Source organism: Trachurus trachurus, assembly GCF_905171665.1.
Source record: "Trachurus trachurus genome assembly, chromosome: 5".
NCBI classification, from domain to species: domain Eukaryota; kingdom Metazoa; phylum Chordata; class Actinopteri; order Carangiformes; family Carangidae; genus Trachurus; species Trachurus trachurus.
The window spans coordinates 29,737,049-29,757,868 of record NC_139896.1 but is presented as its reverse complement, the minus strand read 5'-3'; the positions used below and the strand labels follow the sequence as shown (position 1 = coordinate 29,757,868).

The 20,820-nt window shown below is 39.3% G+C and overlaps 3 protein-coding genes across 8 annotated transcripts; 2 read left to right on the top strand and 1 right to left on the bottom strand.

Annotated features, from left to right (window-relative positions):
* The first annotated feature begins 1,092 nt into the window (after positions 1-1,092).
* On the top strand, positions 1,093-11,955 carry gnb1b (guanine nucleotide binding protein (G protein), beta polypeptide 1b). Its single transcript, XM_083971372.1, has 11 exons — positions 1,093-1,472; positions 5,892-6,000; positions 6,123-6,161; positions 6,250-6,356; positions 6,609-6,672; positions 7,720-7,882; positions 8,327-8,393; positions 8,520-8,721; positions 8,852-9,068; positions 9,210-9,325; positions 10,251-11,955. Exons 2-10 carry the CDS (start codon positions 5,944-5,946, stop codon positions 9,314-9,316), a joined length of 1,023 nt encoding a protein of 340 aa, XP_083827498.1. The 5' UTR covers positions 1,093-1,472; positions 5,892-5,943; the 3' UTR covers positions 9,317-9,325; positions 10,251-11,955.
* Positions 11,956-13,216: 1,261 nt separating this feature from the next.
* On the top strand, positions 13,217-18,208 carry tardbpb (TAR DNA binding protein b). Of its 6 annotated transcripts, none has more exons than XR_014595418.1 (5): positions 13,217-13,960; positions 14,866-15,029; positions 15,126-15,554; positions 15,642-16,707; positions 17,367-18,208. XR_014595418.1 is itself a non-coding variant. In XM_083972631.1 (5 exons), the coding sequence occupies exons 1-5, from the start codon at positions 13,720-13,722 to the stop codon at positions 16,131-16,133; spliced, it is 1,215 nt and encodes a 404-aa protein (XP_083828757.1). In that variant the 5' UTR covers positions 13,217-13,719; the 3' UTR covers positions 16,134-18,208. The 6 variants fall into 6 exon arrangements, 5 of the variants coding, with proteins under 5 accessions (XP_083828757.1, XP_083828756.1, XP_083828758.1 ...); XM_083972631.1 differs by having other exon boundaries at positions 15,126-15,275; positions 15,387-15,554; positions 15,642-18,208; XM_083972630.1 differs by having other exon boundaries at positions 15,126-15,275; positions 15,384-15,554; positions 15,642-18,208.
* cenps (centromere protein S) lies at positions 18,146-20,561 on the bottom strand (the record flags this gene model as incomplete). Its single annotated transcript, XM_083972634.1, has 5 exons — positions 20,319-20,561; positions 19,348-19,471; positions 18,665-18,698; positions 18,467-18,533; positions 18,146-18,256 (listed from the first exon to the last, which is right to left on the bottom strand). The coding sequence occupies exons 1-5, from the start codon at positions 20,346-20,348 to the stop codon at positions 18,146-18,148; spliced, it is 366 nt and encodes a 121-aa protein (XP_083828760.1). The 5' UTR covers positions 20,349-20,561.
* Positions 20,562-20,820: the final 259 nt, after the last annotated feature.

The window sequence follows — 20,820 nt, the reverse complement described above, 5'->3', positions numbered from 1 at the left end:
GCTAACAATAACATGTTATAAGTCATAAGAAGACCAAAAAAACAAAGAAAATGAAAAAAAAAACAACCTAATATTTGTGATACCTGAACAGTGTTATACTATTAATAATATAATTTAATGTTATATAATTATGATATAATATTTATAATACAATAATATTCCATTGTTTTTTATTTTAATAAAGAGGAATTTACATTGAAATATCTTGTCAAATTTAAATTTTATTGCATTTACAATTGATGTTCAGTCATAGGTGTCTCACCATGGTAGGACCGTCTCAACTGTACACGTGGGGTATGGTTGAGACGGGACAATGTTAAAAATGCAACTCATGTTTATGACCTGATTGTGGAAAAAATAAACAAATAATAAATGGTATTCATCAATAATAACTTAGTATAGAAATAAATTAAACAGCATATGAAAAGTCACTTATTTTCAGTGTATAGTTGTTTTTTTTTTGCAATATTAAAAAATGGAAAAGCTAATGTCTCAATCGTACTCGGTCTAACTGCATCAGCTTACAGGAACTGAACCACAAAAATTACTAATAGCCTGTGAGCCAGTGAGGTGCTGAAGGGAGTGGTGCTTTTGAAAAAAGATCAGTGCTTGTATGATTGAAACACTAAATAATTTGTGATTGTGAAAAAATCCCACAGGGAACACGCATTAATATCTAAATAGGCTTACACTGTCCTGATTAGCTATGGACATTTTGTGTTGTTTCCACTGCTATAACAGAGAACCCTGCTGAAATCATTAATAGCTTAACGTATACCACTTCCTACTTTAGAAGCCGAGTTGGGGCCCGACTGACTCAGCCTTTCACTCAGACTGTATTGCCGATAGGGGGGCAGCTCACCGAACACCATAATAAGCATTTAGTCTACCGTACCTGTCCTAAATGGCCATAAATCAAATGCATAGTGCCAACGGGCTATGTTTAAAGTGACTGATAACGAGAGCATATCCAACTGTACATGAAACACCTATCGTTGATTCTCTTCCGATCGCTGCAGCGTGGGGTTTCCCGGTGCTAACTGCAGGGTTACCGCGCCCATCTCGGCGTTCGATGGCCGCACGAGAGTGTCACTACGGAAAGGACAGATGTTAAGCTTGACAACAGAAAAAGACAGAATAGACTGTCGCGTTGAGTTGTAGGAACTTTGAAGATTAGCGTTTTTGTCCGCCTGGGCAGTGTCTCCAGTACAAGGCTAGTGGGTGTGACCCCCCCCCCCTCTCTCTCCACCACCACCACCTCCCCCTCCCTCTCCGGTTGGTTGACGGAGGTTGTCAAGCTCCCTAGCTGTAGCCTGCGTTCGGGAAGGGCTGCTCCTCGGAAAACTAACGCTAGCTGGCTAGCTAGTTAGAAAGCTAGCGCTGTGGTGCTCGTTGATGCGTGGATCGGAGATATACGCCGTCTTGTTTTCCAGTCAATGCCAAAACGCAAAAACAAACGCAAATTGAATAAGGTAAGGTGAAATAAATCGACGACCACGTTACTTTTATATCTTTCACATTATCTATTAATAGCATTAGCGGCTGAATTGTGGAAGAATCGAACTGCCCGGGGGTGGGGTAGTGAGCGATGGCTACCTTCCTGGCCGTTTAGTTAGCAGCGGTGAGCTAACGTTAACTTGCCTGTTTTATGATAAGCAAATACAAGCAGCTAACGCACAAGAACAACTGCAGCAGTGGCCCGTGTCGCTCACTGTTTGCGTTTGATAATCAGATTACTACAAAACTTATGTACTCATAACTCGCATATAACGTAACATCCAGTCGATTGAGTTGGGTTAACTACTGTTAGTGCTAGCAGAGCTTCTGCCTGGCGGAGAAGTAACGTTAATATTGGCCAGGGAGGCTTGGTGCCAGGGATGGCCCAGCGGAGGTGCTCCACGGCCTAAAATACAGTGTGTAAAGTCGTGGATAGTTAATTACTGCTTAGGCTGACTGTGATGAAAATGTAAACCCCCGGAGCTTGGTAGTTAGTGTCGAGTGGCTTTGTTGGCCTACTCGAAATCTTACATTTAAAAATGTTGCTGTCAGTTGATGATGACACACTGGGTTGGGCTGGAACAATAAACGTCCCGTAAACAAATTAACAGCAAATATTGGTTATTGGCAACAGTAGAGCATCCAACACCCCTAGTGAACTTCAACATTGCACATGATATAAATATACACGTAACAGATGCACTTTATTTGCGCGAGTTATTGTAGCCGCGTTGACACCCTTTTTTTTTTTTTTTTTTTTTTTTTTTTTACAAGCCGAACTAATAAGTTAGCATATTGCTGCCTTCCTGCAACGAAACGGCCGCGCCGGTGCAGCCGACTTCAACTTGGGTTAGTAAGGTTAGTTATTTATTATCAGCGGACTAATTGTCAGGTATGTAAGTTAGCGACGGATGATGGATGATCATCTGCCTTGTGAAAAAATTACCCGCATCTATTGCATTTGTTGCTTAACTGAAGTCAAACAGGCCATCGCCGCCCGACCTTGCAGATTTTACAGGCTCCGGTCCACTGAAGGACCGGGCAGTCTGATAAATATACTGATACACCGTAATCAAATCAGTTAGTCACCGTCGGGTTTAATGAGATTGTTAGTATGTAAGTAAGTGGATTTCTGGATGCCGAGCCGCCAGCGAGGTTCCAGGTTTAACCACTGTTGGCTTAAAAGCTAACTACATAGCAGCACTCCCATGTAATTGCGGAAGAGCAGCAGAGTCTACCCCAAAAGTAGCTGTGGTTACGTTATTTTATAAGGATGTAGACAACTATTAAGTCGATGTGTCAAGAAATTCAGCGGTTCTTCAATTGGATCAGTTTAGTTGTTCGTTTGATTATTGTTAAATCACTAGTGAATTTTGTTGCTAACGCGGTGACTGAGTACTCTGCTTTCTTGAGTACTAGCTCTGCCCTGCCTGTAGGCCTACACTATCAAGCCTGCTAGCAAGCTAACTAGCGGACAGCAGTCTGCAAGATGGCGTTTAGCTGCATCTTCTCAGATTTCTATCAGTGCAAGTCATATTATCGTTACACACTGCAGCGTTCAGTAAATATACAAATTAGATTACACTTTGTCAGATACCAATACTTCAAACCCATACTATTTTGCTTCATCATGGGGCTGAATTGGAATGAAATTTCTCTAAATGTATGTAACCTCTGTAGACGAACCTAATAAACAAATTGCAGCCACAGCCTGACTAAAAACATCTATCTGCCTGCTATTCAAATGCAATGCAAACCATCCTACTGTTGAAGGCAAATCACAGTAACGCACACAGCCGCTAAGTCAAATATTAGTACACCACATAGTGTTTGTGTAAACCTGTGCAGACAAATCACAAGGAAACGTATGTTAGGAATGATTCAATGATTTTATATATATTTTATGTACTTTACAGCTTCATCCTAGTTGCTGGTCACACTAGACAAGAGCGCCGTATCAAGCTTGGGATTTCACTGCCGATGTGGAAATCCAGGCACTTGCTCTAAGCATGTTGTGTGTAAAAGAAATAAGATTAAACTCATCCTTTTATGATTGGGAAAACACATTTCTAATGCTGGGGATGGCTTTGCCAGCTGTTTATGTTAGTGGACATGGATAGGATTAGAGACTCATTGACTGAGGATTTTAGCTTTTAGGATTATGGAGTTGCTCAGTGATATTGCTGGTTATGGCTTTTTCTATGATCCAGCTTTAGCCGTGAAACACTGCATTTATCATTGTTTAACAGCGCAGATCAGAGCCAACTTGTTCTTTTGAGAACATATGTATCCTTAACTAGTGCGGAGAAAGATACAGTTCTTTGGATTTTGACTGAAAGTCTAGAAGCCACCTTTTGAAAGTAGCAGGAACAGACTGCACTTAAGGGACCTGAGAACAGCCAGTGAGCTACAACTCCAGGCTGTTTGCCACTGCTCATTGTTTATCATGCAGTCAGCTGACCCTGATCAGGCGCTTGGAAAGGAGAAGTGATGAGGGAGAGGAACTCCTTAACTGTAAGCATCCACAGAGGTCAATGGGAAATGATATTTCAGAATTTTGAATATTTAAAGCTTACACATTTAAACTCACTGCACCTTTTTGATTTATCATTACAGTTTTAGAGTTCGGCTAGGAGAAGTAAAAAAAAAATCCAAGTTGGTTGCATCATGTTGTAATTTGATTAAGAGTATTACAAAGTATTACCTTCATGTCACCGTAGAGCATTTTATACATTTTATAAATTCACCACTAAGAGGTGACATAAATCTGTGAGGTTTAAATCAAAAGCCCTGCATTTCATCAATCACAACAACAATTGAATATATTTTACTATTAAATCACAGTTTAGCTTTTGATAATATTAAAAAATTGTGAAGTATATTTTCAGAGGTTTCAAGGTGAGAATGGCTTTCTGCTGTATGTTGTTGATAATTACATTCCATGACACGTTTATTATTAGATTAATGGGTGTAAGAGGATAACCTGCGTTAAAAAGGTCAACCAGTCAGAGGACCTTAAGGACAACGTAGTCAGGTAGAGAAGAGTTTCAGTCTTGTCCTGAAACCTCCTGTGACATAGGCTTACTGACTGAAACGCACCAGGTAAGACTGGGAAGGCGAGGTTGTTAAAACTGAATGGTACAATTTACAAACAATTTTAAATCTGCATTAAATTAGAAGTTTCCTTTAAGAGCTCGGTCTGCCAAGAGCTTTTACAGTATTATGTTGTAGTTTTGTTGTAGCAAAGATTTATCGTCTTGTGTTTTTTAAAATTTTTTAACAAGGGTCTCATAGGAGACAGCTTGCATAGACATGAGTATACACATAGCATGTGATGCATGGCACTATTTAAGAATGTGGTCCCTGAGCTTCACCCTTCCACTGTCAAGTTTTGAGTTGATTCAATAAGGGTCTTAATGTAACTCGTAATCCGTAGAAAATTCTAATAGATGTTGTTTAGGGTCTAAATTGTGCTTTACTGCTCAATTTTAATCAGGCGCCAGTAGTTAGAAATGACTGTGGTTTACCACAAAAATGTGTACCATTATAAAGACACACACACACATTCAGGGCATGAATAGACATTTATTTGCTAATGTGTTCCTGTTCAATGCACTTGAATTATTAATGGGATAGATCTGACACAGGATCCATTTTTAAGGATAACAGGAGTCGGTAAACTAACAATGACTATGTTGACAACTACTGAAGCCATTCATGGACACCACTGTATTGTTGCATTGATACTTTTCCAAAAACATAGATTTTGTGTTGTTTTAAATAAAGGGGCTGAAATATTGCATCAATTTGCTTTTTTTGTTTGTTTTGGGATGTCTTGTTGGTAATCGATTGTTTTTTATTCTGACATCACAGTACAGATGATGTCATTGCCATGCATAGGGCAGGTAATCATAGCTGGGGGTGGCTTCTCTATATTAATTGCCTTGGTGTAGTTCAAGATGCATTTCTAACATTGGGAACATTCTACCTTTATCACTTATTTATTCAGCATATTTTGTTAGATGAACTTTGAGTGTGTTTAAGGCTCTGTATTAATATAAGTGGCTTATTGATCACTTGGCTAAAATTCTGACTATCCCTGGGATTGAGGTCAACAGGATAATGACCGCTTTTCGGATCATTGGAAAGTCATGCCTTAACAGGATTTGTCTGGCAATCTAAATTGTGTGTCAGGATTATGTTAGTGACATTGAGGTGGGAAAGTAAGGTTGAACCACAGACTGCATATCGTAGGTAAATGGCTAAGTCAATGGAAAAATCTGTTGTCTAAGATGGGTTCAGATCTATATTGCATTTCATTAAAAATATGACCTTGATTTTAAATTGAAAATGATCTGTGATTAATTTAAGTGCTTCTTTTCATTCTTTTTTAGATCAACAAGTGCCCCCGTAGCTGGAGTAAGGTAATTGAAAAAGCAGGCTAAAATGAGTGAACTGGACCAGTTACGCCAAGAGGCAGAGCAGCTCAAAAATCAGATCAGAGTGAGTAACAATTCTCCTATGTGCCATGCTACCAGTAATTAAAAATACCATTTACAAGTGAAGTACTTACATATCTGAAAATTAAACACTTGTAACACAGATCTGACTTTTCTTCCTTTTAGGATGCCAGGAAAGCATGCGCAGATGCCACACTATCACAGGTAACATGAGAATCTTTCTCTTAGGTTAATAAGCATTTGGTCTGAAAGTCACTAGAATGCTTAATTTTTTAAATTCATATCTTTCCAGATTACAGCTAATATTGACCCCGTTGGACGAATCCAGATGCGTACAAGACGAACGCTGCGGGGTCATTTGGCTAAAATCTATGCCATGCATTGGGGAACAGATTCCAGGTAAACTGAATGGATTATGGTTTGAATTGAAGTTGCATTTTGTTCTTGCTTGATGTCGAATTTTGAAAAAGTTAGTTGTTAACATGGATAAGTCATACTGCGTCATGATTTTTATGGAGCAGTTTGAGGAGCATCTTTAGCCTGCATTCCTTCCTCCTCAGATTTTGGCTTATGATTAGAGATAAAAATAGATTTAGTGTGACAACTGCGATTGTTGTGGCGGTGTTTATATTGCTGTTGTTATTTTTGTAGGCTCTTGGTCAGTGCCTCTCAAGATGGCAAACTCATTATTTGGGACAGCTATACAACGAATAAGGTAAGTTGTCTTTTTTAGAAGCTGCTTTATGTACTTATGGTTGAAAGGAAAAAAGTTTGACCAAGATAGAAATGAATGATGTGTACTTCGTTTCTTGTGCCTTGCATCAGTAACACCTTCTAAGAGTTCCATATTTGTCTGCTGCTTTATATTTTAAGACTTGTGCCTATTCTTGTGGAAGTCATACAGTTGTATTAGAATTAGAACAAGAAACTAACTAGCTCCGTCCATGCTGCTTTCATTTGGAATACATTCAAAAGGGCTGCATATCAGCTGAGAGAGAGGCATTTGTGGCCTTGGGCCCGATGTGTTTGGTGTGTAGTTGGTGGGGGGTGGGTGGAAGTGGAGCGCAGTTTGTCTAGTAAAGTAATTTGAACTCCTCATCACAGGCAGAAAATTATAAATGGTGAATTGTGCTGTTAGGTGTTAGAATATGGAAGACTTTTTATGTGGTGACACAAAGAAACATTTACATTGAATGATACAGCTGACAGTAAGTCCAATTAAAAGATTAAAGGGTCATTCTTCCAATCTATCTGTAGACCTACTGAGAAGATTGCAGGCCAGATTGAGGTCAGAAATGTATATGGGATACCTTAATGCGCATAGGGGCTCACAAATAGAAACACTATTAGTTTTAGCCTTTGTTAAATGAAGCTGCCATCTTATGCTGTCTATCAGTAGCAGTAAGTAGCAGCATATTGACTGATGCATACTATCATGTTTCAATCAAAATGGAAATGATATGGGCATAATGATTCCACACAATGTTGTCCAGTGCCTAAGGAGCACACTGTAGACTCTGCTCTCAGTTGACTTGCTCTTGTTACTTTAGTCATGGGCGCGTCACTTTGTAACTTGGCCTGGACGTCACTCTGATTTTGAGCTTGTGGGTGTCGAAATCACATGTCTATCAATAGAATTTAGTTAAACCTTTTCTAATTTATATGATGGATAGAGAGAAAGATAGATGTAAAATTTCTATGTTTTGCTTGGAAAAAAAAGTGAGTTAACAAATGTGTTTGTGTTGTCACCTTTCCTACACAGGTTCATGCCATTCCTCTTCGATCTTCCTGGGTCATGACTTGCGCGTATGCACCTTCAGGAAATTATGTGGCCTGTGGTGGCTTAGACAACATCTGTTCCATTTACAACCTGAAAACCCGTGAGGGGAATGTACGTGTGAGCCGTGAGCTTGCAGGACATACAGGTAAATGATGTACACACTGTGTTGACATTGTTTTTTAAGCACGTTTGATTGGGTTTGGTTGTCACTTTACATGTGGCTAATATGGATTGCAAAACTAGAGTTTCAGTTCAACATGCAGGCGTGCTATATGTCACAAATGAACACTTAAAATTCACAAATAGAATGAGTGGGTCATTGGTTAAACCTAATTTCCGAATGTCTTTATAAGCACCCTCTATATGTAGTTAAATAATGATATTTGACCTTTTTAAAACCTAATCTCTCATTTGTTGATGCCAAAAGTAAATGAAGTTAAGACAGAGAGCAATACTTAAAACTACATAACTTGCACTGCCCAAATTGCAGTTAAATACGTCAGTTACTAGTATTAACTTGTTTGAGTAGTAAATGTCTGATACAAAGTTGCATATTAACAAACGTATCTGTTGTTTCTTTGAATATCAGGATACCTGTCCTGTTGTCGCTTCCTCGATGACAACCAGATTGTTACAAGCTCTGGAGATACCACTTGGTAAGGAAAAGAATAGCTAATGTTTAGTTGCTTTGCTGTGTTGGTTATTTAATCAACATTTTTGTGCCAAAGTGAGGAAGTTGGTAATATGCCAGACAGATGTTTTAATTACATTTCATTTTACAGTGCACTTTGGGACATTGAGACTGGCCAGCAGACGACCACATTTGCTGGGCACACAGGCGATGTCATGAGCCTGTCGTTGGCCCCCGACTCTCGGTTATTTGTCTCTGGTGCTTGTGATGCCTCTGCTAAACTCTGGGATGTTCGAGAGGGCATGTGCAGACAGACATTTACCGGCCATGAGTCCGACATCAACGCCATCTGTGTAAGTTATTAACAAAATTCAGGACTGTACTTGAAATGTTATTCTTTTTAATGACTATTTTTTTTGTAAATGCACATTTTTGTGCAGTTCCTTTGTTTTAAATGAATGATCTCTCTTCTGTCATTTTTAGTTCTTCCCTAATGGCAACGCCTTTGCCACGGGCTCCGACGATGCCACCTGCAGGCTGTTCGATCTGCGTGCTGATCAGGAATTAATGATCTACTCCCACGACAATATCATATGTGGCATCACCTCTGTTGCATTCTCAAAGAGTGGCCGTCTCCTTCTGGCTGGATATGATGACTTCAACTGTAACGTGTGGGACACACTAAAAGCTGACCGTGCTGGTTAGTAATTGAACCATGAAGCCAAACAGCAGCTCCATTTGTGTCATGTGACAAAAATCCTCTGACATAGAAAGCAACAAAGATTATTTACTTATTTGCAGGCCTGAAGAGTAAGTAATAATGGTGGTTCTTTTTTCCCAGGTGTGTTGGCTGGACATGACAACCGCGTTAGCTGCCTGGGAGTTACTGATGATGGCATGGCAGTTGCAACGGGATCCTGGGACAGTTTTCTGAAGATCTGGAATTGAAGCCTGAAGGTTCTTCTTTTTTTCCTTTTCTTTTTCTTTTTTTATATTGTTTCACATTTTCCTACATTTGTACTTAAAGCTATTCCTCGTAAAAAAAACAACAACAAAAAAAAAAACCTGTAGTTGCACGTCTGCCATAGCCTCATCTTTTGCCTGGCTAGAGTAGAAGGTGATGTGCTGATTGTGCTACTTTAGTTGCCTTACAGGTTTTAAAAGAGTTGTGGGTTCAGTGAAATGTCTTTCTGTTTCTTTTGCTGGTCTGCACTGTTAGCTTGAATGGATCTTTGCATTTTCCTTTGACTCTCGTGATCAACAAAACATTCTTGCCCCTACTTTAACAGTACACTCGATAAACGTCAGGGCAACTTCAACTACTTCTAGCATTAGTTTAAGCGTAATGTTTTTCTATACAGGATATACAGGCAGTAGGCCTACAGAAAACAAACCCATCCGATGAATATACACGTACTGTATTACAGCGGCCATTTAGCACACTTCAGAAAGGCATTGATTGTTAGCCATTCAGTCACTTCAAGCTAAACTCAGATGATAGTAGATTTAAATGAGTTGAGGTTTGTTGCTGTAATGACGCCACTGCCCTAAGAATCCTATTAAGAAACATTCGACAATGACACATGGTTTTAACTCTTTTTTGTTGTTGTTACACTGAATTCTAGAAGTGAGGACTCATTGTAAATATTACATTTTGCAGGCTTCACAAAAGGCCAAACACTGCAGCTTGTCGGATATGTGTGTAGAATGAACACAAGCAGCCTTCTGCATTCTTATGTCAGTCCATGTAATCAGAAAGCGTTTTGATAGAACTTTGCCCACAAGGTCTTAAATTTACACTTGACAGGAGACAAAAATGATCTCAACTGTAGATCAGGTTAGAGTAGTTAAATTCTAAATTTCATTTGTCTTTGCTTCCCAGATGTTCTTTTAACTCCAAAGTTGACTGGAAGACCATTACAACTTCAGAATGTTCACAGCATCTTCTTCAACACTGTTTAAACTGACTTGGACACCACAAAAACGAAGGGAAACCAATGCCTTTCCTACACAAAGAAGAGCACAATTGTTTATCACCTAGTTAAGAAAGGATCTCCTGTGGTATCAAATCAGAAACTTGCGCATTCCTTCTTGGACCATTTTATGTTACCTTGAAAGAGAAAACAACACTATCATCCCATGCAAATGTGTGCGTCTTTGAAAGCAAATGTTGGAGTGTAATTGTACAAATTATTTAACTTTTTTTTTCTTTTTTTTTTTCTTTTTTTAAAGAATTCTATTCTGATGGTTTGTTATTCTTGATGGCTTTCTTTTTTTTGTCATATTTCTTTAGTGGTTTTAGATATGTTTGAATTACAGCTTGTCTTTCTAATCCAGTTAAATCATATAAGACAGATGAAAGAAAACATGCAGAAGTAAAAGCTTGGATCACTTGGATATTACACGAGCAGCTTTCAAAATGTCCATGATGTATTTATATACTAGCTGTTTTTGTTTCATCACAGCCTTTTGCACATGAAGAAGCTTTGCCTCTCAACTAATACTATGTTAACTAACCAAGCACATGCTATAAATTATGAATGCTCATTCCAGTACAAAAGGAGTTATTACGAGTAACTTATCCAGTTAACCCCCTTAATTCTTGGACATGCCTTTGGGTGGGAAGGGGTGGGGTAGCAAGGTAGGTGCTGAGATCATTTGGGCATGGCTGAATTTTATTATATGGATGGGGGATTGTGTTTAGTATCCACTTTGAGTGAAACACCTCACCTGACTAAATAGACACTTCCTTTGCTTGGGACTGCAGTTGCAACTCTGTGAATGAAATGTACAAATCAATGTCTGAAAATAATGGTCTGATGTTTTAAGTTAAGACATTTAATTTTGTCTGCCATGAGTTAATTTAGATGTGCATGCTGTAGACTTGCTTTCAATGGTGCAAAAATCCTAGATTTTCTTTTGTTTCTGAAAAGGAGAGTAACCTATTGATTGAACTTAATAGAAGCCAATTTTTTTTGGCTCAAACTCTGCATACATCATGTACTAATACTGGTAATGCTATGCACCAGAGTGAGCAAGAATGGAGAAAGACTTAACATTGACTGCATACTTAGTGTAAATTATGCTTACCAGTTCTATTGATGCCAATTTTTGTAATAATTATAACAATCATTGTGAGAATTCTATCCTTGAGAAGTCCTTTTCTCTCCTTCAAATCTTCACACTCAATGGAACAATAATGTCCTCACATACTGTCCATTCTAAAACTTTTGTACATTTTTTTCTTGGTCTTAAATTGAAAATCAGAGCATCTGAATGACAACATTTCACTGTATACAGAAGCACTTTTGTTAAAGTTGTGACATATTTTCACTTTTCTTTTTTCTGCGATGATGTACAATAAATGTGATGTATTCGTGTGTGGCCACAAGTGAAAATGCAATTCAACTGAGATGGATTCCCTTTTCTCTTTCCATTACTATTATAGAGCTCTGCACCCTTATGTACCTTTTCACTTTTTGTATTTCATTTCAGTCTGTTGGTGTTCCACGGTGAGCTGGATGCAAGATAGATACTGTACTAAATTGTACTGTTATTGATTGAAAAATGTAATAAAAAGCTGTTTGAGATCTCTTTTTGTTGTTGAGTTGAATCCGAAAGCTGCAGTGGATGCTTGGCTGTTTTGTAAAGCTTATAACATACCCCTCATCGTATTAATGTGTAATTAAGATTCCACTCCTCTCATCTTTGACCAGTGACTATCAATAGTTGTGCAGAAATACTTGTTTCAGTATTGTTAAGGTAGGACGACAAGGTTTTAAGTGAGGCCAGCGGCACAGGCCAAATTTAAAAATAGAAACCAACTAGCTATTTACAACAGTACAGTATGAAATGGTTATATACCAAATTATAGATGAGTAGTGTTGATCTCTTGCAGCAGGCATGGCACTTGCATTACAATATGCTTTCACAAGTGTTGATTAGGTATATTTTCTGCAATTCTCTAATCAAAAAGGACATCAATGTGGTTTCAGATGACAAACTAATCTTCCTGGATAGCACTGGATCAATTTAACTTCTTGGACTTAACTCAGCTTTGCCTTTATTTTTTGTTTCTTCTTGTAAGTGTTTTTTTTTGTAACAATTGGATTATTTGTCTCAAATATTTCAAACGTTTAGGGTTGCTATTGAGAAAACTGTAGTATTAATACTTGACTGAATATAGGCTGAGTGAGTAATGTATTATTGAGGTAAACCCATAGACTGAACCAGTCCTGCAACGACACAATGTAGTAAAACGAGGTAGTGTGAAAATGTGGCATTGCGTCTGACCCGAGTTACTGTAACAATAACAGTAATTTTTTTCAACTAATAAGTTGATTCAATTATTGAACATTAACATGCACCTGGCAGTTGCACCGCTACTATGATGCAGCGGTTGACGGTGATGGTCCCCTTCCGACCCTATAATGTTTGAAATTAGAGGTAAACCCTTAAAATGTATAATATAAACGTAACAGGCTATGGATGCGGCGTTACAATTTTCCATTGATTCAGTGCTCTCCCGCGGACCGCCATCTTCCCATCTTTGCCAACAGATGTAGCAAGTCGCGGAAGCTGCTGTCGTGGATGTACCAAACCCGACCGACCGTGCTTCCTCAGGGGGGAGATTGCCAGACAAATTGTATTATTCTTTATTAGAATTAAACGAGTTGTGTTATATTGCACACAGGGATAAACACATAATGTAATAGCAATGTTGATTTTACAAATTCACCCAGAAAACTGATTTGGTTTCTTCCTTCTCTTACGTCGCGCCTTGCACACATTAACCGCCACTAAATGAACCCGTCCAAACTAATGACGTAGTTCCGTCCGTGCTTAGATAATGCCATCTTTGTAGGCCTGGCAAGGCGCTTTCATTTTTCACCTCGTGTTGAAAAACATTTTTCTAAGCTTTGCATTGAGGACGAGTAGAGCGCTTTGTTGAAGTTGTAGAACTTATTAGGTCGGCGCTAGCCATTTTGAAGAAATCGTTTTTTGGGCGAGACTGTGCGCAGTTTTGGTTGAGAATCACGTTTGAAGTGTCGTCGTCCCGTGTTGACGACACAGATCCCCGTCCCAGCGAACAAAGGAACAGTAAGGCCGATGCACGTTGGTAACTCTACCGGGGAAACAATATCTAGGAAATAATTTAGATTTATGTCCGCGAAGTTTTGTCACGGCACTTCGACTCCTGACGTCTCCATTTAAAACAACAACAACCAGTTACCCGGACTCATTTGGTCCTATTAGCAACATCGGCTAAAGTTAGCCGCAATTGTGGACAAGTAGCGAGCTAACGGCTAACTTCAGCACTGAATCAAACAGTGAGTTTTATTTCTGGGAAAATGGCCGAAGTGTACATTCGAGTAGCGGAGGAGGAGAATGAAGAACCCATGGAGATCCCGTCCGAGGATGACGGTACCGTCCTGCTCTCCACTGTGGCGGCTCAGTTTCCAGGAGCGTGCGGCCTGCGGTTCAGGAGCCCCGTGTCTCAGTGCATGCGGGGAGTGCGTCTTGTGGAAGGGGTCCTGCACGCACCGGAGAACGGATGGGGCAATGTCGTCTATGTCGTCAACTATCCAAAAGGTAGATATGGGTACTTTGTGGACATTTAATCCGACTAGATCCTTTGTCCGAACAGGTGGTCAGATGTAATGTTATTTATAATTCATGATGTAGCCTCAGTATCCTGAAAATAGAAGAGAATGACTTGACGCGTAGTTTGCCCACGCCCACAGAAGTGCGCTCTGAGGCGCTAAATTCATTCACGTAGGAAACAAAACAAGATCAACGTGCCTGCTATCCACATCTTGACCAAGTAAATACAGCAGAACTCCAGTGAATTAGTGTCCATGCGGTTTTGTAAATTGTATTTACTTACAGAGCTTTGGAGTGTTTTCTAAGCCTAGCGTAGGTTATTGATTGTATCGATTGACCATATGTTAAAAAAAAACACACGGATCTCGATACTATTAACATTTTACTGCGTACCCAGATCTGATTCATTAATTATATCATTACAAATAAATAGTGCATACGAAGGTGAAGTACTGCCACATGATATAATTAAAAAATATATATATTTAAATTCATGCATTAAAATCAAGGCCTCAATAACCTCTACTAGTGTTCTTTCATATCCTATGTACTTTTAAGTTTAAGAAATGGCTATAAAAATGCATTTGTCAAAAAAAATGTTTTAAATTTAACTTGCTGAAACCTAGAGATATGCCATAAACACTACCTTCACAGAGGTTATGTTTAGTTGAAACTTACTGAGATGTTTGGATTTAGCTTCCTGGTAATTGAACAGGACAGTAGTTGTTGGTATAGCTGAAGTGTATTAAATTATGTTATTCAGAACATTACTGAACACTTAACAAAGTCAGACGATTAATTAGCACTGCCAGCTACAGCCTCTGTAATCTGGTCAAAGCGCTAAGGGGAAAGGTTAAAATCTATAAATTAATTTCTCTCTGTTGATCATGTAGACAATAAAAGGAAAATGGAGGAAATAGATGCCTCCTCTGCTGTAAAAATGAAGAGGGGCGATATGAAGACATCTGACCTGATTGTACTGGGTCTACCTTGGAAAACAACTGAGCAGGACCTAAAGGATTACTTCAGTACATTTGGAGAAGTCATCATGGTTCAGGTATAACATCTCAAATATTGCCTGCATATATTATCCATTTGTCTGGGTGGCATGTAGTAACGAATGATGCTGTTTGTGTATTTATTTATTCTTCAGGTGAAACGAGACGCCAAGACTGGAAACTCTAAAGGCTTTGGTTTTGTGAGGTTCACTGAATACGAGGCTCAAGAAAAGGTGATCTCCCAGCGCCACATGATCGACGGGAGATGGTGCGACTGCAAGCTCCCTAACTCGAAGGTAGATATGGTAATGTCCATGCAGATACCCACACTCATGGGAATGTACACCGAGTTAATGTTGTCTTTAGCACAGTATAACCAGTTATTGTTGTTTTTTTCCATCTCTTCTTCACAGCAGGGCCCGGACGAGCCCCTGAGGAGCCGCAAAGTGTTTGTAGGCCGTTGCACAGAAGACATGACCACAGATGACCTAAGGCAGTTTTTTATGCAGTATGGAGAAGTCACAGACGTCTTCATTCCCAAGCCATTCCGAGCTTTTGCCTTTGTCACATTTGCGGACGATCAGGTATGGTAGAGCGTGTAGTAGAAAGTGGCCTCTTGCCGTGGCGGTACCCATCTCCACATGATCTGATACATGTCTTTTTTCTCACAGGTGGCCCAGTCTCTCTGCGGAGAGGACTTAATAATCAAAGGTGTCAGCGTTCACATCTCAAATGCTGAACCCAAACACGGCAATAGGCAGTTTGACCGCACAACACGGTTTGGAAATGGTTTTGGAGCGCAAGCATTTGGTAGCAGCCGTAGTGGGTTAGGGAGCAGCACTAACAGTAGTCTGGCAAATTTTGGCTCCTTCAGTCTGAACCCTGCCATGATGGCTGCTGCTCAGGCTGCCCTGCAGAGTAGTTGGGGGATGATGGGTATGCTGGCTAGCCAGCAGCAAACATCGACCTCAGGCAGCACGTCCAGTGGAACAAGCTCCAGTAGGGACCAGAGTCAGTCTTTCAGTACAGGCAACAGCAACTACGGCACCAGCTCGGCCAGTCTCGGCTGGGGAACAGGGTCAAACTCTACAACCAGTGGTAGTGGGTTTAGCTCAGGTTTTGGTTCCAGTATGGAGTCAAAGTCATCTGGGTGGGGTATGTAAGTTAAGTGTTTGTATGGTAAGTATTGTGAGAAAGATGAGTCTTTTCAAAATTTATTTCTGGTGTTGATGCGTATCTGAAAACTTAACACTTTTTGTGGAAGATGTTTTGTACATTCGGAAAAAATGCTAAAGATCTAATTTAGAAAGTGTTGAAGTGAGTTGTTTACCAGGATGTCCGACTAAAGTGCTATTTTTGATGTCTCATTTGTTTGTATCCATTTCAACTGGATTCTCTAATGCATGTATTGTGAAATGTGATATAACCATTTTGAAAAATGCATGAATGTTTGTGAGTCACCATTATCCGGCTTTGTCATCGACCTAAAAGGCAATCTTGCATTGAGAAGAATCTGGTTGAAACCTAAATGTTTTAAGTGCAACTTTATTTGCAGTCAAGTTCTGTGGAAAAGCCTTCATTGAAATCTCTTCTGCAGTTCACCTCTCTTCCATTTTCCTGTGAGGAAGCTCCTCTTTGGCAGCATTCTTGGGGTGATATCGGTATCATTCTCCCTCTTCCCACCTGTAAATGCTATGCCATCAAAGAACGGCTTCACTCCGCATGTTCTAAGAGACGGTGGGTGTTTTCACTTTTATCCACTTTTAAATGGAAAGAACTGCGCAACTGACATTTTAAGAACTGATGAGTGCGATTGAGGATGGCTTGTGGCGAAGAGTGAAGCGATGAGTGAGCGAACGGAGAGACGCGTGAAACGGACTGGTTGTGCGGTGAAAGAGCCCAATTTGACTGCTTTTTGAGTGTGTGAGTGGAAGCTGCAGATGCTACGAGCGCCTCCCCTAACATGGACATTCTTTAATTAGTACTTCAAGATTTTTTTTTTAATCTTTGCAAGTTTTTCCTTATTCTTAAGTATGTCGATCAAGTGCAGAAATATCAAAATGTAGTGGAATGTTGTGATGAATATTTGTATTGCTTATATTATCTGATTTGAATGCTGTATGGTGTGTGCTTTCATGTTACCGAACTGATCTGTAAGTGTGTACTTGATGTGGATGACACCTGCTGAAGACTCTGGGGGACGCGAGTGATAGTGTGAGAACGTGGAGTGGTGTGTCCAATGGTTCCCAGTAGCTCTTGTTGTTTGTGGGGTGTTTAAAAACATGTCAAATGAAGGGAGTTCTCTAATAAAGTTCATTTGAATAGATGCTTAGTTGATATTACTTGAGTCAATTTGTCAAATAAAAAAACAAATCTAATTCGATTCACATATCTAGGGACCTTGGGCTCTGCTGGTCGAGGTCTCCGTTTGAACCCTGACTGAAGTCTGTACTGAAGGACGAAGACGGAAGTTCCAACACTTTCAGTGTGTGGCCTTCTCAGACATGACATGGGGTAGTACCTGTCTTTTTGCTGCTTTCAATGGCTTGGCAGAGTGAATATTCTTCTACATTATTCACAGCTATATTTAGGGTTAGAGGGGATCTTCTTTGGGATCAAGGGGTGTTTGTCTTCTTTTTAACCACAGTAGATTAACTCAGAAGTAGCATCACCTCTCCAAGTGATATTTGTCCCTAATTTGGCTGTAAGAAGTAGTGACTCATAGCTGAACCTTGTACTTGGTGATGGGGATTTGTAGATGGCCTTGTACGTTATGGAGAATTGCCTGATAGTCTTGACTGTGTCACGCTGTCCTTAAGTGCAAGACGACACATTGATAACATTTTTAGGTAAACAAGTAAATCATTTTTAATCCAAGATTATTAAGTAAACTTTACAGTCTGTAGTATGTTCCACTTGGGCCATGCTCAAAACTGTTAGATCAGTTGTTTGGCATTGGTCATTTTCATCAGTCTCAAAAACAAAAGTCTCAAGTTAAGTCTAAATGTTTAGAAAGTGTACAGAGATGTACTGTAAAATATTCAAATTACAACCATAGAAGAATGACTGTGGCACTTTTGATGAACTGAACGTACTGTGATGTATTAGTCAGTCTTCATGTTTATTTGAATGTTGGGCACAAGTGAGACACTGCAGGCCTGCCTGTGTCTTGTCCTTATTCTCTGCTTTCCTCCTCAGTGTCTCTGCTCTTCCTCTTTGCAGTATTCTTCTTTTTCAATTCCTGCTCCTGGTTCAGTTCTTCACTTTTATTTTGTATGTGGATGTACTGAAATGAATAAAGGCAAATTAAACATTCAGTTTGCTGTCTGCTGTAGAATATATACACTACACAGTTACACTGCATTGCATAGAAGAAACTGCACTACTGCACTGTTATTGAGCATCCAACATTCTGACTTGGTTAGCACATGTAAAGAGCACACACAATTTAAGTGGTGTATACTTCCCCTGTGACAGTTCAGTGGGAATAACTCACCAACGCATTGCTGCGACGGGCTGCCAGCTTCACATCCTCTGCAGTCACTGTGCTTCTTTTAGCATGCCTGAAAAAGTTATGAGATGACACCAGTTTTACTTGGATGGCGTTACACAAAGGGACAAAAGACCTAACCAGATATTTCAACTTGTAGGTCAGCACTGTTGATATGTATATGAGGGAGAAAAAAAAATTCACCTTGAAAAGGCCTCCAGGTCTTTAGCAAATACATCTGGGAAAAAAAGTGAATGCCAACAATCAGATACTGATTTGTGATTGATCAAATATCATGATCAAAATTTTTGTTATGTTGCATGCTGATAGAGAACTGTGTTAACAGGAAATGATTCAATTCATGTGACAACACTGTGACCACCAAAATTACAATGAAGAAACACTGTTCCAAAAAAAAAAAAAAAAAAACCTATTAATTGATTTTAATTTTAAAGGTGTTACATGTCATTAGTCTGTCTCTTACAAATGTAAACAATACACTGAAAACTTTTTTGACTCTAGTGACTGAAACTGCTGGTTGCTTTATAACCTGTCATTAATGGCTTTATAAACATTTTCTAACACTTGTATCATTAAGTACTTAGCCATTCATTTGGACTGGATGGAGCTGCCATTTATTAGAGAACCAACTCCAAACTATCAAGTCGGGGGTCATGGGTATAAAGTAAAAGGGCCCTAACAAGTAATATTATACACTCTTTGGTTAATAGAAATAATTGAGTCCCTCAATTTGTAAAACTATTATCAAAGATTCTCTTTTAATAAAATTGTAAAAATTGTATGTATCAAAACTCATTTAGTGAGTTTTAAAATAATTTCCCTCTAGGGCAGGATGACACCTGATGAAGGGCAGCCCACACACTCACCACATTGTCTGAATGTTGTCTCAGTGATCGCTGCTATGACTTGAGGGCTGAACTCTCTCCGGTGTTCCTCTCCCGTCTGCTGACAGACGCGACCCACGGTGTAGTGCACTGCTGCCTTCAACCTCTGAAATTACACATTAAAAATGCACACAAGGATGATGTAACAGACATTTTCAGGGTTTCCACAGTGTTCACCAAATCTGATTCCACGCGATTAAAAGCAATTCAATAACTTTCACTTTAACAGCAGTCAAACATTGAAAAAAAGCCTAATTTATTTTACATTTTACTGTACATAAACACATGTAGTATTATACAAGTTGTATATTTAATTGAATAATTTAATGAGATGTGAGCCCATGCATGTATGGTTTACAGAAACTATCACAGACACTATGACTGAAACTGGTCAAAAAATGACAATGAAATGATTTTCTAACAGTCTGGGGTCCCATGTGCATGAGGAGTGCGGGACTTTTATAGATGCATGATCAGGGACCCGTTGGTTATTAGATTCATTTTACTAAGTGGGGTTGACTGTAGTAAAAACAAAACAAAAACTAAATGGTGCTACTTTTATTCCCCCCTTTTCTTTTTTGTTTGTGATTTGTTTATTTAGTTTTTGTGGAAGATATTGCAAAATAAGCCATGTTCTGACATTCCCAACACATTTATACACATTACACATATTTATAATCTGAAGAACTACACAAAATAACTGTAATACACTGTAACAAATACTTTTTCCACCACAGGCAGCAGTGTCATAGCAAACTAATGTGGGTTGATGGTGAGTTGATTCTGGGTAGACACTGCTCTTTTACACAGACCACAATGAGAACTTCATCAATATTTGAAGTAAGTTACTGTACAAAATCAGCACATTATGAGCGTCCCACCACGAGTCTCCACAACTTCAAGTTAAAACCTAGCTAGTTAACACCACCCTGTGTGTCTAAAACTGTTCTTACCTGAAGCGTTTCCTCGTTGTCCACTGACATTTTTTACGTGGAAACCTGAACAAACCACTGGAGCAACAGCGACTTGACACTTCACAACACAAACACAAAGGAACGACGCAGGGGAAGTCTCACACAATTAAAATACGACACAAAAACGACACATTCCCAGTGTGTTTGCTGTGTGGCGATTGTTCGCTGGAAAAGAAATCTCGCGGCATAAATTTACCAAACAAACCAACAACTGTCGAGTTGGTCTCATTTTTAAAATATGTATATTTGTATAGCGCCATCTTGTGGCGTGGCGGAGGTACTACAACGTCAGCCAATCGTTAACATCAAGTGACGTGCACTCTCTGCTCTATCTGAGTAAAGTAACTTTGTACATTTACTTTAATACAATATACCGGTAAAAATAATAATAATAATAATTGTGCCTTTATCAAATATTCCCATTTGATACCCCTTCATATTTCTTCTTCTTTCAGTGGGTATTGTTACCTGTAACCCTGCT